General features: G+C 37.9%; 1 protein-coding gene, 1 long non-coding RNA gene and 1 other non-coding gene across 5 annotated transcripts in view; 1 reads left to right on the forward strand and 2 right to left on the reverse strand.

Annotated features, from left to right (window-relative positions):
* Positions 1–8,814, reverse strand: part of ZC2HC1A (zinc finger C2HC-type containing 1A) — a 47,855-nt gene extending 39,041 nt beyond the window's left edge. The window contains exon 1 of one of the 2 annotated variants that reach the window (XM_023648430.2): positions 8,674–8,814. In XM_023648430.2, the coding sequence (XP_023504198.2) occupies positions 8,674–8,788 (115 nt within the window). In that variant the 5' untranslated portion in view covers positions 8,789–8,814. The remainder of the gene's footprint in view (positions 1–8,673) is intronic. The other variant, XM_070221408.1, reaches the window with a different exon arrangement.
* Positions 8,815–8,833: 19 nt separating this feature from the next.
* LOC111774915 (uncharacterized) overlaps positions 8,834–25,610 on the forward strand; it is a 45,850-nt gene continuing 29,073 nt past the window's right edge. The window contains exons 1-4 of one of the 2 annotated variants that reach the window (XR_011421225.1): positions 8,834–9,019; positions 10,673–10,771; positions 13,006–13,133; positions 13,447–13,590. This is a non-coding gene — a long non-coding RNA (uncharacterized lncRNA). Of the gene's footprint in view, positions 9,020–10,672; positions 10,772–13,005; positions 13,134–13,446; positions 13,591–25,610 lie in introns of those variants that run through there. The other variant, XR_011421226.1, reaches the window with a different exon arrangement.
* On the reverse strand, positions 12,489–12,560 carry TRNAA-CGC (transfer RNA alanine (anticodon CGC)). Its single transcript has one exon. It is a non-coding gene; the product is annotated as a tRNA-Ala (tRNA).

The following is a 25,610-nucleotide window of genomic DNA, read 5'->3' on the forward strand; positions in this document are numbered from 1 at the left end:
TTTTCTTTTATTTTAACCAAATCAATTTGTCACATTCTCTTAATTTATGGGTTATCCCTATTGTAAATTACTAAACTTTAAAAACCAAATTTAGGGGCTGGCCCGGTGGCACATTGGATAAGTGCACACATTATGCTTCAGTGGCCAGGGGTTTGCCGGTTCAGATCCCAGGTGCGGACATGGCACCACTTGGCAAGCCATGCTGTGGTAGGCGTCCCACACAGAAAGTAGAGGAAGATGGGCATGAATGTTAGCTCAGGGCCAATCTTCCTCAGCAAAAAGAGGAGGACTGGCAGCAGATGTTAGCTCAGGGCTTATCTTCCTCAAAAACAAAAAAAAAGGAAAAACCAAATTTATCTTAAGGTTAATTTTATTTATTATTAATCTTCAAAGCATTGAGAAATAACATTGGTGATCAGTGAGGTAGCTTCCTGAGATGATCTAGGGAGTCTAAGATAAAAAGAATCTTGTTCTCTTTAACACCAGACAATAGGAAGAACATATAACACCTTAAGGAAAAGATCACCTCGTTATTATGCAAACCACCTGTATTATGTGAACTGTTCACTATTTTATACATATAACATATTAAGCTTCATTGGACCAGCAAATTGAGATATTCAGACCTTATGGGAATAATTCATTAAATAAAGAAGTAGCAGCAACTTTTACTCAATTAAAAATTAATACATCTATCAAGTACCTGCATACAACAAATTTTGTTACTAAAAAGAGAAAAAGAAAAAAAAACTATATTCTTTGAGATTCTACATAACTGAGTCAATTTGTCATTTTATTATCTAGCCAAATATCAAACGTAAATTTATTTGATACCTGCAATTTTCTAAAAATGATACTTGAACCTATAACTTTACCATACTTTCTGCTGAATATTTTACTGATTGTTAAAATTCTTTTATCACATGAAAGACAAATAGAAAAATATTTTCTTTTAGAATAACATAAATAAACTCACGAAAAAAGTATTTATGACTTCATATAATTTGTTCCAAGGCATTTAGTGAGTTCACAGAAAACTACCCAGGAGAATCACACTAGCCATCAGTGGGATACAACCAAACAGCAACAGAAGAACTGCTTTGTTCTCTCATTCTCTTAACACTCCACAGCCCTATTTTAGTGGTAGATAGTGACTATTTGTCATCTCCGATGGAGGCAATGTCTGTATGGTGGCAGTTAAGCAGTGGTCACCACAAAAGCAAAGCTAAGATTTGCCTGATTTGTCCTTCTCCAATACCAGAGGCTAGATTCTGTAGGGAAACCAATCTCATTTATCTGGATCACTTAATTCCACTAACTATCCAGAAAGTTGAGGCAGCTGCTGGATGGAATCCATTAATACATTAAGAATGTCTTCATAAGGATGGTCAAGTGATACCACATGCTGCATAATCTACTAAGCCTGCCTATTTATAGTTTTCATGTATTCCTTTAAATTCTAAGCAATGATTTAAAAATTCATCAATACAAAACATGAAAAAGTATCACATATTTTACTTGCTTAAAAGTATATTTCAGTACCTCCCTGCTAAATGGATGACAAAGCAAAATCTTACAAAAAATTAATTCAACACAAGGAAATAACGTGAGTGCCCACTTCAACACCTACTACTTGCCAGGCATGTACCAAGCAATAGTGACACAAGGGTGGAATAACACAATCATTGCTCTCACAAAGCTAACAGTCCCCATTTCTTTACTTTACTATATCTAAGAACCAAATCATCTCCCATTTTTTTAATTCAAAAACTTAAAACTTAACCTAACAGCAACTACAATACTATTATATAATAAAATCCAACTCCTGGGATGAATTCATACAAGTTATCAAACATGTTCACATTGTCTTTAAAGGAAAAGGAAATCATTAACACTAAAAGGAATAAAAAAGAGAAATAGCATCGAAGAGAAAGCATTTCAAAACAATTACTAAAAAAGAAAAAAACTAACATTGCTACTTCATTCAAAGTAAATAAAGATATATATAAATTTATAATTTCCTCTTATATTAGCTAGTCACAGAGCACAGCCCTTTAATTCAGAAAATATTTCATGTGCATGTGTGTTGGTGTCAACATGCCCTGGAAAGAACTTCTACCAACAGGTCATGAAGCAGCTTAGGCTTTAGAGTCACAAAGCCACATTTTGTTTTAATAGTATTCATTAAAAGACATGACACTGTAGTAAAGAAAGCACTGGAATTTGTCTCTGATTATCTAAGTTCAAGACCCAGCTCTCACTTAGAACTGAATCCCTGGGAAAGATATTTAATCTCTCTAAGGTTCAGATTCTTGTATAAAATAAGGAAGTTAAGTTAAATGACCTAATTTGTGGCCCCTTCTATCTCTAATAAACCATAATAAACATACCATATTTATTTAATAAAATCTACCTTAAGATCACATTAGCAAGAAAAGTACATGGACACTAACACACCTCCCTTACTGGAGTTAGATTAAAAAAAAGTTGGTCACATATAAGAATGATTAAGCCAACGGACCAATTGCAGATGGTGGAATGCATGCTTCAGGTAGTGTGTAGTATGTAGAGGAAATCACTTCCACTTGTCTATATGCAGAGCTGAGAATCTGCAAGAACTACAGCAAAAGAACATGGCCTTTCTCCTGCTTGGAAAAGTCTTCACAACAGCAAATAGAAGAAAATGTATGACTAATCCTACATGTAGCTTCAGTTTAACATCTGTTAAATAAGGATATCTGCTCAATTGGCCTTAAAATTTAACTCAGATGTTATATACAAAAACTCTTCACAATGAAAAAAAACCACTACTCTCCAGGGCATGCAGACAAACTCCACTAAACCCTCCTGAGCAGCAAAAGCTAGCGAACTGTGTGGCTTGTAAAATACAGTAAAGAGATGATATGCAAGGGGAGAGAGCAAACATCGTTGAAAGTAGCAGTCGAACTGATGGACAGAACCAAGTAAACAAAGCACTTGAATATTCTAAAACTCTCAAAAGCCAATCCCTCCTTACAAAACTTATCGAGCACACATTGTTGATTCTGTTATGAGGTGCCGTCCGTTATTTAGCAACCTCAAAACCTGCACGATAACAAGGCTTGAAATGGTATCTTTATATAACACTATTATATAGGTGATGTGAAATAATACGCTGTTATCTAAAATAGCTATGACATTCTAAAATCTATACATTTTAAAAATGAGAAAGAACATTTTCAAAAGAAAAGAAATCTTGGAAATTAAGAACAGTTCTGGGCTCTGTATAGCACATGTATTTCCTCACCACTGGCCAGTGCTCATCTGAATCCAACTTTAAAACTCAATAAATCTCTCTTTGAAGCACATGACATTTGCACCATGTTCTTTTTACCAACCTCTTTAAAATCTAATTACTTCTAGGTCAACAATCTCTAATATTGCAGAAGATTTTCCTTTTTCAGCTCATCCTAGATTTCAACATTTCAATTTCACACTTCACCTACCCAACACATAACCTTCCCCCTCCGCTCCACTTCAGCCATCTGCACTCCAGTTCAGCAAAAACGACCACTCTTAAAGCAACTTAGAAAGGGCCCTCCTCTGGACTCTTAAAAAACTCAAAGCTCCCTCTCTAACCACAGACTCCACCTTTTACCCCTCTCTACATCGCTTTCTTGATCTCAGAGTGACTTGCATTTTCTTGATAATGCGTTCCTGGCTGCACTTCCCTTCCCACCCCGTCTGACCCTGACTAGTCGTTTCCACGACTTTCACCAATCACCCTCAACTCCCTTGCTCCAATGGTCAAATGTTGAGAAAATGCTAGATTAAACAAATGGGTTTTCTCAGACCAGAACTTCCTTAGTCTTAAAAAAGAGATTTAGTGTGCCATTATTTCCCCAAAAGAAATCCTGCTGCCCCTAAGAGATGTTTAGGACAAATGTACTGAGTAGCACCCTTTTTTTTGAAACACTGGCTTACATTTACTGACTAGCTCCCCTCTACCTCCTTCTCTCCTTACCAGAACTGCAGGCAAACTGTTATATTATCAGGCCTAACCACTATATTAAAATAGATCTATTCGTTTTAATTATTTATTTATTTATTTATTTGAGTACCCAGTTATTATCTATTTATTGAGTACCCAATTATTATCTATTTATTGAGTACCCAGCCTGAGACAGGGACTGTTCTAGGAGGCAGGCAAACAGTGATGAAAAAAACAAAGACTCTGATCTTATAGTGCTTCTATTGTTCTAATAACGGAAACACAAATAAAAACAACTAAATATATAAAATGTCAGGCTGCGATAAGCACAATGTGGAAAAACAGAGTAGAGTGAGGGAAGACAGTCGTAAGGTTATGTATGTTTGGGAAGAGGGTAGGATCAGGGAAAGTTTCTATAATAAGGAGACATTAGGGACCTTAAGAAACAGAGGCAACTGCTCACCACTAATCTGCTAATTGTCAAATTCAAAGCCCTCTTTTGAATCCTCATCCTCTGGATCTTTCTACAGCATGAGGCACTGCTGATCAATCCCTTCCACCTTCAAAGTCCTTTCTTTCTTGGCGTCAGTGACTTCTCTCTCTCCTAAGCCCAAATTTTGCCGATCTCATAAACCAAGCAGGGTTTGACCTGGTTAATACTTTGACCTCCAGGAATACCAGGTGCTGGCACATATTCACTATTCAATAAATATTCAATAAACTCAATAAATAAGTTTCTCCCCCATTTCCCTTTCTGGACAATTTTTAAACCTCTTTAAAGACTCCCCTCCCTCCAATTTCCCTTCCTGCTCGACCCTAAAGCATCAGTTCCTCCCAAGCGTCTTTCCCCATTTTGTTAAACATAGCTTTCCTGGGTGAATGCATCCATGTGCTGTCAGTCATATGCTGAAGACTACTAAACTAAAAACTCCAGATAGATATTTCCAAGGAGCTGTGAGGCTTTTCCACCAGATATCTCCCAAGTGCTGTACAAACACAACATTTCTGGAGCCAACTCATTACCTCATCTCCCAAACTTGGTCCTCCTCTTGGTTAAAGATACTAATATGACCTCTTCGTCCAAGCAATAAAGCTGTTTTATCTTTGTTTCCTTTTCTCTCTCACATTCAGTGATCATATCTCATCTTTCCATCTCAGAAATGCCTTCTAAGTCTATCCTCCCTTTTTAATTCCTGCTCCTTTTGCCTTAGTTCAAATCTTCGTCACATTCACGTTATCTCCCACCTCTCCCTTCTCCAATCTATCCTACTGCCATAGCTATCTAGTGAGATCACCCACAAGCCCTTCCAAGCATGCTGTTTTACCCATACTGAACCATGCTTAAGCTCCTAACACACCTCCTGTGATTTTATCCATCCAATAAACAAGTACTGAGGGGGTACAAGCCTTGGATATAGCAGGCATTTCGCAAAATGCTTTATATGTTACATGATTTACTACTCAGTATAGTTCAGGTAGATTGGTATTGAATAGCTCCAACTTTTATAGCTGAGGAAACTGAAGTTCAGATTAAGCAAAATGTGCAAATCATAGATCTAAAAAGAAACAAACCAAGGATCCAAACTCAGGGCTTTCCAACACACTGGCTATCAAAATCCCACCTCGGTATCCAACTCAGTACCAAAAAACAACAAATGCTAGGTAAGTTAACAAAGATGAAGAATTATTCAGTCAACTAGCAGGTGTTTAGACCAGGGAAAAACAAAACAAAAAAGAAACTCTAATGGGACAGGATGGCTGTCTTTAACTAGATCAAGGGCTACACTGGAGACGAGCGATCAGACTTCTAATTAAGTTTTAGAGGATAGTATACTAAGATCTATTAATTTTAAAAGTCAAAGAGAGGAATAAGCAGCCTGATCTTGTGAAAGGAATGACAATACTGTATACGGATAAAATCTGCTTAGAGTTTATCATCTTCCCATTTTACAGATGAAAAGCTTAAGAGAAACTGGAACTCTCCAAGGTCTAGAACTACTTCTATTGCCCTTAGATATACCTACAGGGCACCAGCTTTCAGTGAAAAGAAATTAAAGGGTTTGCTCTGATTTCCCACACAATGCAGAAGTGCTTAGATATAGATTATACAAAATCATAAGCAGTAATTCATATTTGGTTTTGAGATGCAGTGTTCAGGCTAATAGCTCATCTCTTGACAATCCACGAAGCACAAATTTCCCAGAAGACCAAAAATAATACATCTATGTGGTATATGATCTACATGCAAATAATTTAAAAGTTATAAGAAAGAGTATAAAAATCTTCAATAGAATTTTTCAAGGATTCATATATTTTCTTGTTTTACAATCAAGATTAGTCTGGTAACTGGTTTTAGCTAGAAACATGAGTCTAGTGCCAAACAGTACAATATTTACTCAATTACCATGACATGTTAAGCAAACTCTTGAAGATTTTCTACTGGATACTGCAATATGTTTATTAGACACTTTCAAGGCACTAGACTTTAACTTTCAACAGGGCAAAAACTTTACCTTATCTATCACTGTTTCACTGCATCAGTGTTTACCAAAAGAAGGCATGGATGAATGAATTAACGAATGCAACCTTAAGACTCAAAGTTTTGATCTTTGCCAAGTATGACCTAATAGGGACTGCTTTGAAGAAAATGAAAGGAAACAAAGACACTGTCCTAACTCAAAAAAAAGAAACCGTCAGAGCTTTTATTAGTCTAAACCACTTGAAATTATCAATAGTCAATTGTTTCACCATACAAAAAGAACAATTTCACATATTTTAACCTAATTCATTAAAATTAAACACATTATAGTTAATGATAGCAACTCATTTTGTTAAAGAAAAATTCAAACGACAAGTAAAGGTTAAGTACTTTTTAACATGATACATCACAAGCTGGGCCCATAAAACACGCCCATCATAACATAGCATACTAGATCAGAATTCATGTATTTCTCCACCCATGTAACTGAGTATTATAATAGGTTTTCACTATATTCTAAAAGCATTCTTAGTAAGGTTTCAATAGTAATGTTTTAGCACTGCTAAAATATAAGGTTCACTAACAGGTAGGCTTGATGAGAGCACGGCTTTGACTTTCGATTTTTTGCTGCATCCCTAGGGCTACAATGGTGCCCACCATAGACAAAGTCATTTATCTAACAACAAATGTCCAGCACCTACTTTGCGTCAGACAGTTTTAGGTGCTCAGCATACACAAGTCAAAAATCAGATGAAGATCTTTGCCTTAATTATAAATGTTAAACAAAACAATAAAAATCTGCAGAAAAACTGTTCTAAAGCACATTATGTGTATTACGATACCTTGTGAGAATTCCAGAACCCATGATCCTACCCACTATGCCACCACGTTTTAAAATTTGTAAAAAAAATAAATAAATAAGCTGCCTCCAAGAAGTCTTTTAAACAAAAGTATCTTGAAAGTAAGGAGTACTATCATTACAATTCCTATTCCATTGAAACTTGAATGATCTGCCTAAAATAAATTAAACAAGCAAAGAACAAGACTTTCATTCATCATAACATGCTGCAGCTTCCCACAAATGGCAAATTATCAGAATTTTTCATTATCTATCATCCACAAGGTTTTTACTATAGGAACCCCATCTCAGAGCAAAAGCATGAAATACTATTATATTCATTATCACATGTGCATTTTGGTGAGCTTACGTCACTGGAAAAAGTTACCCGTTATTACTTTTCACTTCATAACAGAACCTGAAAGCATTTACTTTGCAGCATGCAACGATGCCTAGAGGGTCAATGCCTCTGCTTATTAATTCCACCTGGATCGATGCAAATGAGGAGGAAAAAAGAGCTAAATCAAGACAACAGGATCTATCAATTCTGCAGGCTTATTCTTCATCAGAAGGATTAACCACAATTTGAAAAAAGAGTCTTGAAACTGCTGTTGCCAATGCTAGTTGGTTTTTTTTTTTCCTTTGTTGTTTTTAGGCGAATGCTGTATTACACAGGATAAAATGGGTAAAGAGAATGGAGAAAAAGTGAAAGAACTGAGAACAAAGCAAAATCTGGAGTCATGGTTACAGCATAAGGATAAACCGAAACATAGGGAACCAAGGCTGGCCCTTCCTTAGAGTCGTCGTGAACAAACCCTTAAATCCTTCCGTTACTCTATTGTCCCGGCTCTAAAGCTGGCCAGTGACACTTCCTTGGGAGATGCTCTTGGCATCCCTTCCATAGAAGATGCTGTAGAAAGGGAAAAACGGTGACCTAGGCAAACTGGCCAAGGAAAGTGTCAGAAGCTGAGGATGGAGACACACCCAGGGGGCCCCAGAAAAGGCTGGAGGCGGGGAGGCCGTGGACATTAATGCAGAGGCCACCTTGCAAGGAAAATAAAATCTGGCCAGAGGTTGTGATTACCAAAAAGGAAACTCAGGAGTCAGGCAAGACCAGAAAATGGTAGGAAGGGGTTTGCAGGCGTGTTAGGAGGCAGGATCAGGCTCCGGGCGGCGAAGCCCGGCTGAGCCCGTCCCAGCAGGGGCAGCATGAGGACCACCCGCTCCACCTCACCGGGGGCTGCCGGGCTCCAGCCAGCCCCGGCCTCCGGGGATGCGGCGGGGTCTGCCGCTCCCCTCCTGCCCTGGCCTCCCCGGGACCGGTACAGCGCCGCCCCCCCCCCCCCCCCCCAGCTGCCCCCGGCCCGCATCCCTTCCCCTCCTCACCTTCCAGCCCCTCCATGGCGCCACCACACAGAGCTCTCCGAGCCTCCTCCGACAGCGCCCGCCACCGCCCAGCTCCGGCTGTAGCAACGCGGCCGCGCCTCCCACCCGCTAACATCCCGCGCTCCCATTGGCCCAGCGCCGGGGGCGGGGGCTCGGGGGCGGGGCCTCGCGGGGCGCCGCGCCTCCTGTGGGGGCCGCACCGCTGCCTGAGGGCGCCGGGCGCTCGCGTCGCTCCTGGGTCCGCGGCCCCGACGGCGCCTTTGTTCGCCGCCAGCCTGTCCCCTCACACCTCCTCCTCTCCTGCAGAGCATCCCAGCACGTCGCGGGCCCCCATCTCCAGCCCCCGGTCCGTCAGTGAAGTGCTGTCTTCTCGTTTGTCCCTCCCTGAGCGCTCGAGGCAAACAAACCGAAGCGGCGTCGCGCACGATGTGTGCAGCACCCTCTCGGTTTTCCGCCAGTGGGTCACACGGCTTTACCTGAGTGTGTTCCCTAGGCTTTATCTCCCCTCGCGGCTTTAGGAGTCAAGCACGTTTTTGGAGCAGAAACCGTGCTTTATCTCCCCTGATTGTGGACCTGACAAGGATGGAAGCGCTGGAAAACGGTTTCCCAGCAGGAACGCTGGGGCCCCAAATGAGGAGTGGGGCCGCGCCCTGCCTTCCCCGCCGCTCCCTTCGGCACGCTCGGGCCTGTTCTTTCTCCTCCCCGAGCTGGAATAGTCGGCTGGCCTCCTAACTGAGGAGGAAAACCCAAAACTGTGTTTGCTCCGGGATCTGAAGGGGAATAATCTCCCCAAGACAGCACGAGGCCTGTGGCTGTCAGTCACAACCTCCTGGGGGTGAAGGGAACTTCACAGCTAGCTAAAACCTGTGCCTAGCAGTTGAATACTTTTCACCAGAACTGAATATCTTTGAAAATTTGATTTGGCAGTGGTAAACGAGCCATGTTGTTCGTTGTTACTAGTATATCTACCGGCAGGTTGTATTAATACGATTTCCATAACAAACCTTAGATTCGTTTTCTTATTAATCTGTTCAGTTGCAGAGTTTTGACATCCTATCTAACTTTGTCTACTGTTAAAAGTATGCATCTTGCAAACAGTGTGTGTCTTACAGTTGCCTTATGAGTCAAGAGGCTTCTTCTCCATTCAAACGAATATGTTACGAACAAGGAAACAAACACTTCGCGGGCCATCATCTCCTACTGCGAAGGTGCTCTCAGAGCATTGAACGTGGTGTAGTCCATCTCTTACCTGGAGTCCTCCAGGTCTCCACTCCTGCCCTTCCCTGCTTCTGCCCTGGCTCTGCTGCTTCTCTGGGATCTGAGATCCTGGGCCTGGTTGGCCAAACCACAGCCACACCAGCCCCTTAGCCTCCCTGGATTAACCATGGAAAGGACCTTTGTCCTCAGTGCTGCTAAGACAAAATTAGAATCGGAGGAAGGGGGGACCTTTTAAGAGAGCACTAAGGAGGAAGAAGACCCCAAAATAAACCCCAAAATAAAGAAGCACTTTACAAATTACAAGTTCTTGAACTAAAGTCAAGACAAAAACTGAGTTGGCTGATACACACCTTATGGGGCATAAAAGCTCCAATAACAACAAACACAATAATGATATTCACACTCTTAAAAATCGTGCTAAGCTTGTTTTAGGTTCTTTTCATATATTCACTGATTTCATCTTCAAAACAATTCTACAGAGTAGCTACTATAATTTTCATTATTCAGGATTAAAGTCTTCATTTTCTAGATGTCTCGGAGAGATTCATTGTTTGGCCCGTGTCTATCCTACTAGTGAATGGTAGCTTGTATTTAAGCATGTGTCTGTGTGGTTCTACCTATGACGACTTCATGGAACTCCTCACTTCCCTTCCTCACCTTGCCTTCTGGCTGCCTCACAGAAAATCCAAATGTTCAGATCTGTTGTTTAAGGTTGTTTTGGGTAGGCGTTACTACTGTGAATCTCAGTTCTCTAACATGAGCCTGCTAATGTCCTCTATAGGTAGTGGGCTCTCAGCACTTGATGCTCCAGCTACCTGGGTCCCGCAGCTTTTCCCTGGTCCTGACAGCTGGGTGAAGAGGACAATTTCTGATCTGCCTTGTAAGTTCTTTCCTCTGCCTGCTACATGCCTGGCCTGAGAGTCCATTTGCTCTTGGTGCCCTCTTCTAACTTTACGTCCTCTCTCATCTATTCCATTTTTCTGATGCATTCATTCAACAGATGTTTATTGAGTACCTACAATGTTTCAGGCCCCTTTCATTACTAGCCAGTTACTAAAATGAATGAAGCTCAGTTCCTTTTTTTATGTTCCTAAGCTCTTGTCTGTTCATAATTTTCTTCAGCTGCCAAGTGATCTTTCTAGGTGATGATAACATTCATAGACAAATATGAATTAGAGATCTCACCATCTCTTTATCATACGTAAAAGAAAGCAAAGGTTCAGAGATGCTTACCGACTCTATGCAGATCACAAAACTAGTAAATGCCTGAAATGGATATTGTACGCTTGTCTCATTACATCATATCCCTGATTCTTTCCACTTAGCATTACTTTGCCTTAAACCACATTTCCTGGAGCCAATCCAATCTCTTTTGCACCTTCCAAGGGGCTGAGCAAGCTACATGTATCTTCTCGTTTTAAATTTCCAACTTCCTGTTGGATCCTACGCAAAGATCAATTTCCCTTTCAGAGGCAACCTTTGGCTTTCATTCAAATTATATGCAGAGCACAGCTAAATGAGATTCTGAAACTCAGTGAGAATCTAACTCAGTTTACTAACTCCACTATAACAGGGGTTTCTTCCCTCCACAGCCTCCAGAGGAATGATCCACCATAGTTTAGTATGTAAAATTAGTTCATACACTTGGTAATCATAACAAAACGATAATTTCCATCAAAAACAAAAGATGGGTATTTCCCTTAAAAGTGGGAACGGGCTGTTGAACAGTGTTCTAGGTTGAAGAAGCACGTTCTGAGTTGGCTCTTAGTTTTGGTTTGTAGATTGAAGTGAAAACAAAATTCTTTAGGTGTTCAGGGAAAATAACAGTGATAGTCCTAGACAAGAAAACCTCAAGAAAAGGGGAAAAAGAGGAACCTAAAGCAAACTTCATCTCTTTCATTGACCAGAGGGCTACTCTGTTCACAGTGTGATAGCAATTATTCTACCTCTTTCTCCTCTACTTTTAAAACTAGTTCCTAGCTACAAAAGGAGAAATTTTTTCAGCAATCAGTTATAATCCCATTTATCTGTCCCTTGCTACCACAATTCCAAATCTCATCTGAAAATCTATTAATCCAGATACTTACTGAGATACTCCTATGTATGCCACACTGTTCTAGGCATGACAGAAAGCTCTGAAGAAGTCTCCCTGGTCTCTAGGAAGTTACCATCTGGTAGAGGAAGCCCTGGGCATAACACAATACAGAGCAATAGAGGACAATATATTCAATATATTGTTGTCTTAGATGTTGTGGTAGAGCTTATAAAAGTAACTGGTTTCAGGAAGATATTTACATGAAAGGAACAATTTAAAAGGTTTTATAGAGAAGTAGAACTCAAATTGTGTCTTGAACAGTGTTATTGGTTGGGTAACGATCACTGAGGATGAGGGGACAAAGGCATCAGTCTCCTTAAGAAAAGGATGCAAGCCTAGCCTGTTTTATGACAGTTAGTAAAGAAGCAAGGAGAGTTTGGTATATATTTTTGTTCCTGTTGTAACATTTTTTCCTGTTTAACTTACAAAGGACAGGAACTATCATTATATAATTTATATACTTTTAGCTCATTTCACGTGTTTTTGAGGACCAATTACTGCTTGGAGGTGCCGGGAGTCGAACCCGGGGCCTCATGCATGCGAAACATGCGCTCTTCCACTGAGCTACACCCCCTCAGTGTTTGCTTATGTATTTTTGATCTCAGGTTCATGGTGTTGAGTTAATAATACTTCCTCGTGTACAGCACATACATCAACTTCTGTGCAAAGGCATCTCTTTCTTTTTTTTCCGTTTTATTATTTTGGCTTTCATCCTCCATTTTAACTCTATTGACCAGTCTCCTTACTATAAGCACCATTATATTGCATTTAAGCTCTAAGTTCACAGATATCTTTGATGTATGTGGTTCCTGGAAACATATATGGTACTGTTTTATATATGCATCTGTTTTTAATTTACGTACTTTATACTGTAGCCTTTATTCAGTTTGTAATTTTTAAATAAACATTCATTTAGAGATTTCCCATGTTGCTGTATGTAACACTAGCTTATTGCTTCTGAATGCTGGATAGTGTTGTACTCTCTGCATGCACCACATTTTATTTACCCTTTCCTGCAGTGACAGACCAGGTTGCCTCTAACCTGCTGCTACAATGAACATCTTTGTGCCTGTCCCCTTATGAACCTGGGCTCAAGTTTCTCTGGGATGCACCCCTGGAATGGATTACTGGATCATATTCATTTCCAGTAAGTATGCCCAGATTGCCATCTACAATGGCTGTGTCAGTGTACACTCCCAGCAGCAGTGGGCAAGAGTGCCGGTCTTCCTATATCTCATTAATAGCCAGCTTTTCTCTAATTTTTGCTGATCCATTGGGAGTCAAGAGTTGGGCATCTTTTTGTATACTTGCTAATTCCGATTTGTCTTTAAATGAATTGCCTAGTTTTAGCCATACTTTATATTGGGATTGTCATCTTTTTCTTCTGGATTTGTAAATTCTTGTATATTCTAGGTGTTAACCTTTTGCTAATTTTGATTATTTTAAAAATCTTTTTCCAGTTTGTCAACTATCTGATAACTTTGTCTCTGATGCCTTTCATGGAACAGAAATCTTTAACTTTAATTCTGTCAAGTCCATCAATGTATTTTCCATATGAATTGTGCATTTGAGTTTTTATTAAAGTTCTCTTTACCTCTAGATTATGAGGCTATTTGGTTACACATTTTTCTTTTGGTGTAGCCAAACTGATGCTAAGAAAACAGAGACAATTTAGAGACAACAACAAAAACATTTTTTTGCAGTGTCTTTTATGTCATGGGGTAACTCTACAAATTTAAATGGAAACCAATGCCCAGAACTGTTTTGAGACGTTGTGAACTTCAGCTTTATCCAGTTTTGCCTATTACTGCCAGGAAAATCAAGTGTTTTCAGGTGCTCTTTTTCCCCACCCAAAGGAAGAGAAACAGAAAAAAGAGAAATACAGTATATCAGGAGTCCTTTCCGCTTTGCTTTATTATTAATCATAGCAGCTTCCCAGGGCCTTTAAAAGAGTTTTCTTAAAAGTTCTGTGACGTAGTACAAATAAATATTATATAATGTTGATGATGATGTCAGAGTATTTATACTAAGGACAGAAAAGGAAAATTCTCCCATTATAAATCACCCAAATGAATGTCTTGGCACTTCTTTATGATTTTAAAAGGTTTATGGCTCTGTTTCCTAAAAAGATTATTAGATACTATAGTTTTTGCAGCTAGCTTTTAATGGAAACAGCATGTGAGAATTCACTCTATAAACACATGCTAATTATTAATGTAATTGATTACTTGGTTTTGCCTTAAGAGCAAACAGGTAAAAATGAAAAACTAAAGCTTTAGTTTTTGTTGTGGGTACACATGTTATTAGAATTATCTGCATTAAATATTTATACAAATGCCAACATTTACAAACCTATCTTTCTAGGAAAGTTGCTTGTTTACAGTTTTACATTGAAGGTATACCACTCTATTTACTTACTTCTTACTTAGAGTGTATACCAAAAGTATAAATTTGGTATACCACTGTCAGATTTTATCGTATGGATCCAGCAGTTGTTTGCTTGCTGTTTCCAAGAAACACAGAGTTGCTTAAGTCTATGTACATTTATGTTTCTTAGCAGCTAACAGATAATCAACAAAATAGAAATAAGTCTCCTCTGGTTCTGTTTACAAAACATAATAAAGTTTATATTTGCCTGAGAAAGAGAAATTCTAGATAATAAAATATTAGTATTCATAGAAACTTAATTTACATATAATTCAAGGAACACCAGTTTCAAAGAATTTGAACACTATAAAAGACTATAGTGGATGCCAGCAAGTCTTTGAGAATTCAGAGAGCTCTTAACACCTTTGCAGTGCCTCTGTTATTGTCATGAACATCAACGACCCTTTGTCATGGAGGTTGTTGCATTCTCAAATCCCCTTTACCAGAAGGTGCATCCAGCTTCAGCTGTTGAGCATACTGGCTGATAACCCACAGCTATTTCTTTCTCTAAAAAATTGCCCTTCTTGTAAAGAGTGCTGCCACACCTGAGAGCTTTTGGCCCTCATCATCAGGAGGGCAGCCCACAGTCAGTGACTGCCTAACTCTGGGCTACAGCAGGCTAGCCTTTGACTCAAGGGGAGCTGAAGCCAGTCTTCAGGTAAGATCCCATCCTTGCCTATCTTTCTTCTTCCCTATTGCCCTAACCTGCTTCCCTCACTCTAGAGGAGTCATCTCTAACAAATTACTTCCGTAAGAATCTCCCTCTCAGTCCTGCTTCTAGGAAGCCCAACCTTGGATCCCTTGATTGACAGATAGTAGTGCCGATTTAATGACCTAATACTGTTATTAAAATCTAAGAGCCCATCCCGTGCCCAGCTCTACTTGAGTTGGTAATAACTATGCATATATCAACTATTTATTCAGTTCTGTTGATAATTCTCTACACTTTCACAGGGCATTGTTGTTTTTGGGAAATTTAATACTTCAGTCAATGGTTTCAATAAATGTTTAGTAAATGATTGAAATTATGAGGGAACGGTGTGGACTTCAAAACAGTTGTTTTTAAGTAGTCTTATTTAACACGTAATGGTTATGGTTAACATGTTACTAAGCATATTGCTTCCCATATAGTTTCACGTGATCTTCATAACCCACCTGTGAGGTAGGTGGTATTCTTCCCATTTTCACATTGAAGAAACTGAGATTCAATAAGATGAAATGACTTTTCCAAAGTTTTAGTGAGTAAGTGGCAGGGTTGGTGTATATGAGGGGATTCTCTTATTTGAGATCCATATGCTGTAGCGTAATTGCTTTTTCTAAATGAGGACACTGAATCTGTTGAGAATGACAGAAAGAAAGGCATTGATTCCTGCTCACTTGAATTTCAGATCATGAAGGAGAGGACTGATAAACTGTCCATGGAATGAAATTAAAGCTGCCATCTAAATTATTCTCTGTTTCCCTCAATGACAGAATCTATTGGTGATGGTTAGTTTTATGTATCAATTTGGCTAAGCCACAGTGTCGAGATATTTGGTCAAATATTATTCTAAGTGTTTCTGTGACGGTATTTTCCAGATGAGTTTAATGTTTAAATTGGTGATTTTTGAGAAAAGCAGATTGGCCTCCATAATGTGGGTGGGCTTCAGCTAATCAGTTGAAGGCCTTAATAGAACAAAGACTGACCTCCCCTGAGTAAGAAGGAATTCTGCCAAAGGAGTGCCTTTGGACTAGAACTGCAATTCTACCCTGGGGCTTCAGTTTGATGGCCTAACCCTGTCGATCTGGTGGTTCTGTCTCTCTGGGGAACCCTGAGTAATACACTATGCTTACCCAGGCATTTGGGTAACCAACTCCTAGAAAACAGCAAAGTAAAACCAAGTATATCCTCTGAAAGAATTTACAGTCTTCAGATAACCTTTGCACTTGCTCAAATACCCCATTGGCTACTTCCAGTGATTGTGGTCTCCTTTGTCACCATCCTCTTTTCAGAGGTAGATACTTCATCTCTTTGTGTGTGAATTTGGACACTGCAGAAAGAGGCAAACTATGACCTAATTTCAAAAAATCTTTAAAAGGTCTTAACAGTATCCCACCACAACTTTAGTCTAGAAAGACCCAGAAAGGCTTATTAAAAGACTGCCCAGAATGGATGCTTGGTTGGCTAAACAAAGGACTAGAACTCAGGTCTTCTGACTTCTGGACTTTGTCCCTTCAGGCTATAATTTTGTGTCTCTTTATATGCAGATTTTTACATAGTTCTGTTCTAGACATTGTAAGAATAAAAGCCTGTGACTGCAAGGAACTTAAAATCTAGTTAATTGAGCAAGAACATGTGAAGAATATAATAATAATACATGACAAATAGCAAATAGAATACTGGGTATAATTAAGAGACGAATGAAAGCTATAGAAAATAAGTACTAAATATTTGAAGTAGAGAGATTATTTCAGGCTGAGTTTCCAGGGAAGGATTAATGAAGAAGACTAGGTACTGAGAATGGACATCCTACAGAAGTTTACAATCTAGATGGGGTAATAAGATACAAAAAATGCTAGTAATACGTGCTCACACACCTAATGCACACAATGCTAGAATGAAAAGTTCAGGTCAAAAGAGGCAGAGGAGTCATAGGGAAAAATACCCTCATGGTTTGGAATTGGGGAAGTTTCTTGCAGGAAATGGATTTTGTGTTTGTTCTCTTAGAATATGTAGGATTATGACAGATACTTTGGGTAGGGGGTTGATCACAGGATATACCAAGATCAAAAAAGCAGGAATCATGATGGCAAGTTCAGGAGACAGTGAGAACATGTTGAAACACAAAATTAATTATACAAGTATTTACTGAGCATTTATTATATGTGAGAAATTTAAATTAGGCCCAAATTACAGAGGATCATGAGAGCTAGACTTTCAGATTAAAATCTCTCATAAACAATGAAGGATCTTCAGCCTTGATGATTTTTGAACAGGGTGAAATGTTATTTTAAAAATATGATTAAGATAACTATACCCAGTGGGGACAGAGAGAAGGATGAACTTTTGGAAGGTCACTGAAATGACCCAAGTCTAACGTGATGATGGTCTGGCCTATTGGTGGTAACAGAATTGTAGATCCAAGAGTGTGGTTTTACAATATTTGAGATTATAATTCTCCAGAACACAAGTATATGAGTCTTCCCTTGTGGGTTACTCCAGCCACCAGTGGGGTACCTTAAGTAGGTTATCCATGTGAAACACAGTGCCAGTTTATTATTGGGTTGGGCCAATGTCTAATACCTTCTTGTAGAGCTATGATAAAGCTTGGTTGGACTCCATAGCATAAGCATTGTGTTAGTCAATGTGAGCTGCTATAACAAAATATCGTAGACTGGGTGGTTTACAACCGAAACTTATTTTCTCACAGTTCTTGAGGCTGGAAGTCTGAGATCAGGGGGGCAGCAGGGTCAAGTTCTGGTGAAGATACTCTTCCTGGCTTGCAGACAGCCCAGCTATTTGCTGTGTTCTTATCTTGCGGAAAGAGAAAGATCTCCCTCTCTCTTCTTCTTGTTATAAGGCCACCAAACCTACTGGAGTAGGACCCCACTCTTATAACTTCATTTAACCTTAATGACCTCCTCCAGGCCCAAATATATCCAAATATAGTCACACTGGAGGCAAGAAGTTCATTTGAAACAAAAATATACATTAGATAATTTATAATGAAGAGAAATTTTGCAAAATGAAAAATAAAGCTAAATATAGTATTTTCAATAATACACAAGATATATCTGTCAAAGAGAAATTTAGATTTGTGATGCTTTTAAGAAATAAATTGTTGAAGTCATGGTGTTTTTTTACAGCTATTTCTGTAGCAGGATATGAATAACTAAGAGTTTCTATGCTTACTATCTGAAAAATCAAGTCATTTATATATGAGAAATTATAGAATAAAAATAATAAGGTCTTACTGAGTTAATTATCACAAGATTGGTAGGTAAATTTAATCACCTTTTACAACATAGGATTCAATGTTAAGTGAACAAACACACATTTCCAAAACAAATGTAGTTTCCCATAACAAATAATCATTGCCTTGAAGTTATAAGTGAAAATTCCTTGGAACTATAAAAAGTATTTTCACTGTTTTATGAAAGCACTTTGACTTTCTTAGCAAACAAACAGATAAAAATTAAATGGTAAATAAACAGGTAAAAATTTTATGGTAAAAAGATATAGATTAAAATAGATATAACCTAAATTTTTTTGGTTTGGAATTATAAATATCCAACAAACTGCTTGTTATCTAAGACAATATAGTGGTTAGTTCAAGGCTCTGTTCAAAAACATATATGGCAATAGTCTCATTCTTTCAAGATTTGTCATTAAATTCCTAACTGAGACTTGCAGAATCTGATTTCAGATATATTTTTGCAGCCAGAGTTGAAATAACAAATATGAGGTTTATACTTTCTATTTCCACATAGTAAAAAGATAAACATCACTGAGTCTGCATTGGGATATATAGCATACACATATGAAATCTAAATATTAGGGGTTTCACATACTCTTTTTACTATTTTTATTTTCAAAGATATCCTAGTAGTACCAATGTAGCCAAGAAATTTAAAGTAAATTACATTTTATTTTGAAATTAAAAATGAGGTTTAAATGATTTATCCTTTACAAATGGACCTTAGAAATGCAAAAATGGAAGGAAACATTCTATGTTTTTGTTGGAATTTTCATTTGTTTTCTTTACACAGAGTAAAGCATTTTCATAAAAAACACTTTAAAGTTCTTCCTTGGAGACAACAACAGAAATAAATTAAAAAATTATTTTTTATGTTCCAACTGAACAATGAGCACTTTGCCCGGTAATCCTGTGAAGTCTGGCTTAAAAATTGCACAGCGTTTGCACGACTCTAGAACAGAACTGACCTAGTTGAGGTCAATCTGTCCTTTGGGATTTTATTTAAATTGAGCAGTCTTTTCTGTGGGAAGTCCAAGCTTTTTGCCAATTTACAGATTTTGTATTCTCTTGGTCACATCGGCCTCCAAGGACACAGCCCTGCTGAATTATCAAGTCTACTGCTGGGGCTTGGTCTCTCTTCCCCATGCTCCACGATGATCCTGATGTGGAAGTCAGACTCTTTGATTCCCTAAATGCCATGCCCATGAACACCTGCACATTTAGTAGATCTGTGAAAACTTAACCCTAACAATAATATACTGAAATCACAGAATCTCACGGTGAAGTCACAGTAATCAAGTTTTGATCATGATACTTAGAAACTAAAATATTAAAGATGTGGTTGAAGGCTCTTCCACAAACCTCTCCAGTTTGGATGCAAAGCAGCTATTAAATTTTTTTTTTTTTAATTTTTTTTTTTTTTTAAAGATTTTATTTTTTCCTTTTTCTCCCCAAAGCCCCCCGGTACATAGTTGTGTATTCTTCGTTGTGGGTTCCTCTAGTTGTGGCGTGTGGGACGCTGCCTCAGCGTGGTCTGACGAGCAGTGCCATGTCCGTGCCCAGGATTCGAACCGACGAAACACTGGGCCGCTGCAGCAGAGCGCGCCAACGTAACCACTCGGCCATGGGGCCAGCCCCCTAAATTTTGGTTTTAAATAACAATTTTTACTACACAGGTGGAATTAAAGCAGATATCTGAACCAGATTGTAAATTAATAGCATTTTTTGTCATTGTAAATTTCTACTTTAAATTATATCACCTTCATATTTTAAAAATGAAAAAACAAGTATCTACTCTTTATTGTTTTAAATATATTTCCAGATAGAACTTCCAAAATATCCAAATAATTTACAGGACTTTACACATCTCAGTCTAATGGTTAACTGTTAAACAGCAGTGTCGTCTATTTTACACTAACTTATAGGAATATGGGAAATAAAATTGAATGAAAATTAATATCATGTTTGCCAAGTAAAAGGGTAAACACAGAAGAACACAGACTAATATGATAAAGTTTAATATATTTAATGACTCTTAGGACACTAAAAATCTATAAATTGATAGAATTAGATATGAACACCTATTGAAAATAATAGGATTTAGAAAAACTTTAAAAGGATTGATTCAAATGTTTCATGCTGTTTTTTCTAGGAAAAGAAATACTGAGTTCACTTTGTTTTCTCTGCTCTAAATTGCCTTTACCATTTCTTAATCTCTCAAATCAGCAATTCTATTTGTCTGCTTACTCCACATCAGCTTCCTGTGTAACTTTGTACTGATGTTAAGAATCAATGCCTGAAATTTCAGAAGGTAGTAGAGTCAGCGAGCATTCCTGGATAATATTTTCTGGCTGGCTATGTTTTTCTACAGAGGTATTCGACTGGCTATAAATTCATCTTGTTCAGTAAATTATAGGACTGATATAACAAAAATAAACAGTGAAAAGCAGCAACAAAAATAAACAGTGACAGAAATTTCAAATTTAAAAAACTGATTCTGACTTTAAAAAGTACACTTGCTTCTAATATAATAATATAATTACAACTGATTCTAGTTATTTATTGTAAGGGAAAACATGATCAAGTTACAGGTCTGCATGGGAAATAAGTGATTTGTGTGGAAAAGAGGTAAACCCGAGTAGTGAGACCTTTGGTGTCTAGAGCAAGGGTTGGCAAACTACAGTCCAGGGACCAGCTGCCTGTTTTTGTAAATAAAATTTTATTGGAACACAACCATCCACATTTATTTACAAATGGCTACTTTTCTGCTACAATGGTAGAGTATTTACAACAGAGACTGCATGGTCTACAAAGCCTAAAATATTTATTATCTGGCTCTTTAAGAAAAAGTTTACCAATCTACCCCTGCACAACAAGCCAATTTGTACCCTTTGTTTCCTTGAAAAATGGGTTGAGCTCCTCTGAGGCACCCATTCCACCCTTGTAAGACATGGATAATAGTAGCTAATTCACAAGGTCACTGTGAAGAGTAAACGTGGAAGTTCAGGGGAAGCACTTAGTACGTAGTAAAGCATCACGAATGTTAGCTGGAGTTATGAGCTTGTGTTAAGCCACATTTTGTTCTGTATTATCTCACAGATTTATTTATAGATACTTCAATTATTAGCCAACACAATTCATAATCTTACTAATGTTTTATAACTGATAAGTTGTTAGCCTCTATAGAATATTTTAAAATAGCAAAAGTGTCGTATTTATTTATAAAATTTAATATATAATATATAACGTGTTTCTTAATAAGTAGTTTTATTCTGATTTAAAACATTGTGAAGAGCCTCCAGTCCTGGTTAAGATGGAGTAAGGACATTCCACCCTGAATTTCCCACTGAGTTAGCTGAAATCCCTGGACCAAAGATATGGAACAGCTATCTGAAGACTGAGAAATATGTGGTAGCAGGGAGACCGGGGAAGACAGGCACTACTTGGAGTATGAGCTGTTTGGCAGTGAGTTTCCTGTCGTGGTCTGAACTCAAAGGCAGCCCAAATCTCAGAACTGCACTCCAGCATGGATGAAAAAGAGCTTCAAGAGAAGCGTTATCTTTCTGGTTTGAGGAGTGAGAAGGGAAGCGTTCACCTAATAGACAGAGTAGGGGAATCCACTGGATTTTTTCTCTCCTAGACCTGCCCTCAGGCGAGCTCAAGTCCTGAAGCTACATGTAGTCCTCTGGTGGTGGGACAACAGCAGAGGCCAGGAAAGCACGTAATCTCTGAAGGAGGGGAATCCTCCTCTCTGACTGGAGGGACTGTGTTTGGAAGAGTGTGGCGAGAATCCCCATTGCTTTTGTTTTTTCTCTCTTTCCTCTTGCCACTTGGCTCTGGACACCGACTCAGTCACAGGAAGCGTGTGGTAGAGGAGGGGACTAAAGCCAAAACCCAAGATTATTCAACATAAAAAACACAAGGAAATAGCAAGAAATTGCAAGAGAAAAGTTACTCAACAGATACCAGCTTTGACATGACCCAGATGTTGAAAATAATCGAAGACTTTAAAGCAGCTGCTATAGCCAGGCTCCAAGAGAAAAGGAAAAGGACCCTTGAAAAGAAAAATGGAAAGTCTCAGTAGGGAAATAGAAGCTATAGAAGCTGTGGAAAAGAATCAAATGGACATTTTAGAATAGAAAAACAAAATAAATCACAATCAAACTGCTGAAAACCAGACAAAAAAAGAATCTTGGAAGCAGTCAGAGAAAAAGATGAGCTATGTATATGGGAATAATGATTTGAATGACTATGGATTTCTCATCAGAAACCGTGGAAGTCATAAGGCAGTAGAAAACCAATTTTAAAGTGCTGAAAGAAATGACCTGTCAACCTAAAATTCAACATTTAGCAAAAATACTCTTATTCAGGAACAAAGGAAAAATACAAATATTTACAGATGAAGGAAAACCAAGAGAATTTGTCGCTTAAAGACCTGCTCCAAAAGAGATGCTAAAGGACATTTTTCAGGTGGACAGAAAAGATATTGGAAGGAAATTGGAAAGTCAGAAAAGCAACAGATATAGTAAATATCTTGGTAAATATAATACAGTAATTTTCTCCTCTTAATTTCTTTAAAATGTATATGATGATTAAGAACAAAACTTAAGACAGGATTTTTAATGTTTGTAGATGTAATACATATGACAATCACGACATAAAGGGGGAAGGTAAAGTTATCTCCATAGTGGTGAGATTTCCACATTCCTCTTGAAAATGGTAAAATATTAATTTTAAGTATAATGTAAAAAGCTAGGTATGTACATTATCATCCCTAGATCAACAACTAAAAAACTGCAAATAGTTATAGCTAAACCCAGTAAATTAAAATGGATACTAAAAACATATTCAAATAATCCAAAAGAAAGCAGGAAAAGAAAAACAGGGGAACAAGCAACAGAGGAGAGAAACATAAAACAAATAATAAAATGATAGACATAAATCCAAACATATCATAATTACATTAAATGTAAATGGTTTCAACACACACTTAGAAGGCAGACATTAATAAAAAGAAGAAAACCAACTATATGCTATTTATAAGAAATCCACTTTAAATACGTTGATTGGTAGTTTAAAAGTAAAAAGAGGGGAAAAGATAAACCATGCAAATACTAATCACAAGACAGCTTGAGCACCATATTAATAACAGCCAAAGTAGACCTACAGCAAAGACAATTACAAGCAATTAAGAGTGACATTACATATTATTAAAAGCATCCATACACTAAGAAGACATAACAATTAGATTATATAACAGAGATTCAAAATCCACAAAGCAATCACTGATAGAACTGAAAGGAGAAATAGAGAAATTGAAAATTAGAGTTGGAAATTTCAACATTCTCTTGGTAGTTAATAGAATAAGTAGAAAAAAAATCATCAAAAATGTCAAATTGAACAATTAATTGAATCAATCAACTGTAATTAATTGACATTTATAAACACCCCACAACAGCAGAAATATAAATTCTTTTCAAGGCACATGGAACGTTCACCCAGATCGATGATAATGTTCAGAAATTTAAAAGAATTGAAATCAGAGATACATCGAAAGTGTATCTCGGACCATAATGAGATTAAATTAGAAATGAGCTAAAAAAAGATATATGGAACCCTTACTCCCATAGTAGGAAGTTAACACATTATTGAATAGCCCATGGAGCAAATGCAAAATAAAACCACAATGGGATACCACTAACACCATTATACACTTAGGATGACTAAGACAAAAATGAACACACAAACAGACAACGTCAAGGGCTGGCAAGGATGCAAAGCAAGTGGAAGTCTCATGTTTTGTTGACGTGAATGCAAGTTGCCAAGGCCACTCTGGAAGTTTGGCAGTCTCTCATAATGTTAAATATAGACTTAACCATTTGACCTAGCAATTCCATTCCTAAGTATTTATCCTAGATAAATGAAAACTTATGTTCTCGCAAAACCTCACATGTGAATTTTATAGCAATTTTATCGTAATTTCCAAAAACTGGGAACAGCTCAAATGTCCTTTAATGGTTGAATAGATAAACTGTGGCACATCCATGCAATGGAATACTATTCAGCAATATAAAAGAACTATTGATACACTCGAAAGCATAAATGAATCTCAAAGGTGTTATGCTGAATGAAAGACGCTAGTCTCCAAAGGTTACATTCTATATTGTTTCATTTATATGACATAGAAAGGCAAGCCTACAGGGACGGAGAATGGATTAGTGGTTGCCGGTGGGTAAGGGTGGTGGGGGAGAGTGTATGATTATAAAGGATGGCACAAGGGGGTATTTTGTGGTGATGGAAATGTTCTATATCCTGATTGTTAGGGTGGTTACATAAATCTATACATGTGTTAAAACCCAAAGAACTGTACACCAAAACAAACAAAAAGCCAGTTTGACTGCATATAAATTCTTAAAAATTATGAACAAAAAAACAAATGCCAGTTCATGTTTTATTTATTTACTTCATTGATTAGGATAGCAATAACTAAGAAGCAGGAAGAGATCAGGTCAAAGATAAACTTGTTTCTTTAAGCAACATAGCAGACCTAGTTGGTAGACCATTTGACAAAATGTTGGAATTAGGAATGCATTTTTTAGGGGCTGGCCAGGTGGCACAGCAGTTAAGCATGCATGTTTTGCTTTGGCAGCCCAGGGTTCGCCAGTTCGGATCCCAGGTGCGGATATGGCACTGCTTGGCACACCATACTGTGGTGGGTGTCCCACGTATAAAGTAGAGGAAGATGGGCGTGGTCATTAGCTCAAGCCCAGTCTTCCTCAGCAAAAAGAGGGGGATTGGCAGTAGTTAGCTCAGGGCTAATCTTTCTCAAAAAAAAAAAAAAAAGCATTCTTTAAATGGTTGTAGTAGATCTGAAGATAAAACAAAACCGTGTGAATAAGTTCTACTTGATAAAATTTTTCTCTCGTGGTCATATTTGGAGTCTCTTGGTACATATGCTTTTCCACTGTAATTCAAATATTTTATAAAAATTTCTTTATAAATGCAAAATTCCTTCCATAGTAGTTTGGACTTGACTTTTTAAAAATCTGTGCTGAGAGATTCCACGTGAATGATCTTGTTCCTTTTGAATTCCGGTACTTCTGGTTCAAGTTCTTTCACCAAGTAGCTGGGTAATCCTTGAGCAAATTGGTGAACATCTCTGCCTTTGGTTTCTTCTTTCAGAAAACAGGAATTTTATACTAACTCTAGAACCCATTCCATCTGAAAGCACCAGCAATTTG

The sequence above is a fragment of the Equus caballus genome, chromosome 9 (genome assembly GCF_041296265.1).
Source record: "Equus caballus isolate H_3958 breed thoroughbred chromosome 9, TB-T2T, whole genome shotgun sequence".
NCBI lineage: Eukaryota > Metazoa > Chordata > Mammalia > Perissodactyla > Equidae > Equus > Equus caballus.